At 56.3% G+C, this 1,924-nt stretch overlaps 1 protein-coding gene across 1 annotated transcript in view; it reads left to right on the forward strand.

The window, feature by feature from the left end:
- The window catches only part of TBKBP1 (TBK1 binding protein 1), a 15,832-nt gene extending 13,914 nt beyond the window's left edge, over positions 1–1,918 (forward strand). Inside the window, exons 10-11 of the mRNA XM_015599108.2 lie at positions 1–241; positions 1,267–1,918. Coding sequence (XP_015454594.1) covers positions 1–241; positions 1,267–1,395 — 370 coding nt within the window. The 3' untranslated portion in view covers positions 1,396–1,918. The remainder of the gene's footprint in view (positions 242–1,266) is intronic.
- The last annotated feature ends 6 nt before the right edge of the window (positions 1,919–1,924 follow it).

Below are 1,924 nucleotides of genomic sequence, written 5' to 3' on the forward strand. Positions count from 1 at the left end.
CGCCGAGCTCTACGGTCCCGGCAGGCCGCTCAGCCCGCGGCGCGCCTTCGAGGGCATCCGCTTGCGCTTCGAGAAGCAGCCCTCGGAAGAAGAGGAGTGGGCCGTGCCCCCAAGCCCGCCCAGCCCCGAGGCAGGCACCATCCGCTGCGCCTCGTTCTGTGCCGGCTTCCCCATCCCGGAGTCCCCCGCGGCTACAGCCTATGCCCATGCCGAGCACGCGCAGTCCTGGCCCTCCATCAACGTGAGTGGGAGACCCGCGTGGGTGATAGCCACCTGACAGCTCCACCCTCGCTTCATACTTGATTGGCTGGGCGCCCTTCCTTTGACCTCCCCATCCCTGCTTCCCTTGAGCTTAGGTAGCCTAGATCCTTCACCCCCCCTCTCCTTGGGCCTTTCATTGGCATAGATTGGGGTCTATACCACTAAAACTTGTTCAGGGTTTGTGGTTAAGGGTACCGTCTTCACTGACAGTCCTGGCTTTGATTCCAGACTCCAACATTTAGTAATTGGGACCTAGGACAAGTTACCTATCCCATATGGTCCTGAGTTTTTTCATCTACACAATCAGGACAATGATTACATTATCTAATTTCATTAGAGGGTTCTTAAGCGGGAGGCCATGAGCCTATCGCCCTCTGCACAGGGCCTAAGTGGGGCGCTCAGTAGTAGGCATCTACTCTCATGTTGGTGATAAAGGCCATGCTGACCCTGCGAGCCTTGGGTGACACAGGGACAGGCCTGCCGCTCATCCTGTTCCCTCTGTCAGGCCTCAGAGGCCCTGCTCTTTTTTGTCTGTCTTAGAAGACAATCCTGTCTCAGGGATCTATCATTTCACTGAAATAATGAGTTTCCTGAATGTCAGATCCAACCCTTGTCACCTGGAAGGACCAAAATATATTCCAAAGCCAGACAGAAAATTATTTTTGGTTTGTACATTGTTTGGGATTATCCATTGCTTTGAGTTATCTGGCAGCAGTGTCTTAGTCACTCTGAGTACTTGTCTGGGTCTTGGCTTCCCTCATTACCACAGATGTCCTGGCAGGCTGAGCATACATACCTCTTCAATACATACCTCCTAGGGACCCTATGCCCTGGGTCAGGGAGTAGATGATGAACTGGTGGGAGCTGGTGTGGAAAAAGGGTGCCCAGACCCCTTCTGCATGTTGCAGCCCTCCCTGTCCTGGGTCCCAGGGAAAGGGCAGGCTGGGCTGTGGGGACGGTGAGGGAGGGTTGGAGACCATCAGTGTCTTCCCTCTCTCCCTACAGCTGCTGATGGAGACAGTGGGCTCTGACATTCGCAGCTGCCCCCTCTGCCAGCTGGGTTTCCCTGTCGGGTACCCGGATGATGCCCTCATCAAACACATTGACTCCCACCTGGAGAACAGCAAGATCTAGGGTGCCTCCCCCACCCAATGGCTGTTTCTCTGCCCTCTCCTATCACCCCCAAACACTCACTTTGAATGCTGCATGAATCTCGTGGGGGGCCGCTGCCCTCTGCGACCCCCAGATACCTCCACTAGCTACCGAGTCAACATGTGTGCCATCTTCCCTGGTCCAGGCACCACTCAGCCCTGGCTCTTCCCAGGAGGTCAGTCGAGGCTCTCCCCAACTCCCTCACTTCCGCTGGGAGGTGGGGATCTGGGCTGGGACAGGGAGGAACGTACTCCACCCAGCCTCTCCCTCTGCTTTTCTGTTCTCAAACAGGGTTGGATCCAAGAAGATGTCTAGTGCTTGGGCCTGGGGGCGGGGGGAAGGTATCAGAGAACTCCAAGAGCTCCCCCAGCCCCCTTCCCAGATATCCATCTTTCTCAGGCTGTGCTCTGCCCAGGGAACACCTCCTTTTGGGGTCTCAGAGCCTGCCCTGAACACTGATGCCAGTTCTTCCATCCTGTGGCCAGCTCAGGGCTCATGGCATAGGCCCCCA

Source organism: Pteropus alecto, unplaced genomic scaffold (assembly GCF_000325575.1).
Source record: "Pteropus alecto unplaced genomic scaffold, ASM32557v1 scaffold98, whole genome shotgun sequence".
NCBI classification, from domain to species: Eukaryota; Metazoa; Chordata; class Mammalia; order Chiroptera; family Pteropodidae; genus Pteropus; species Pteropus alecto.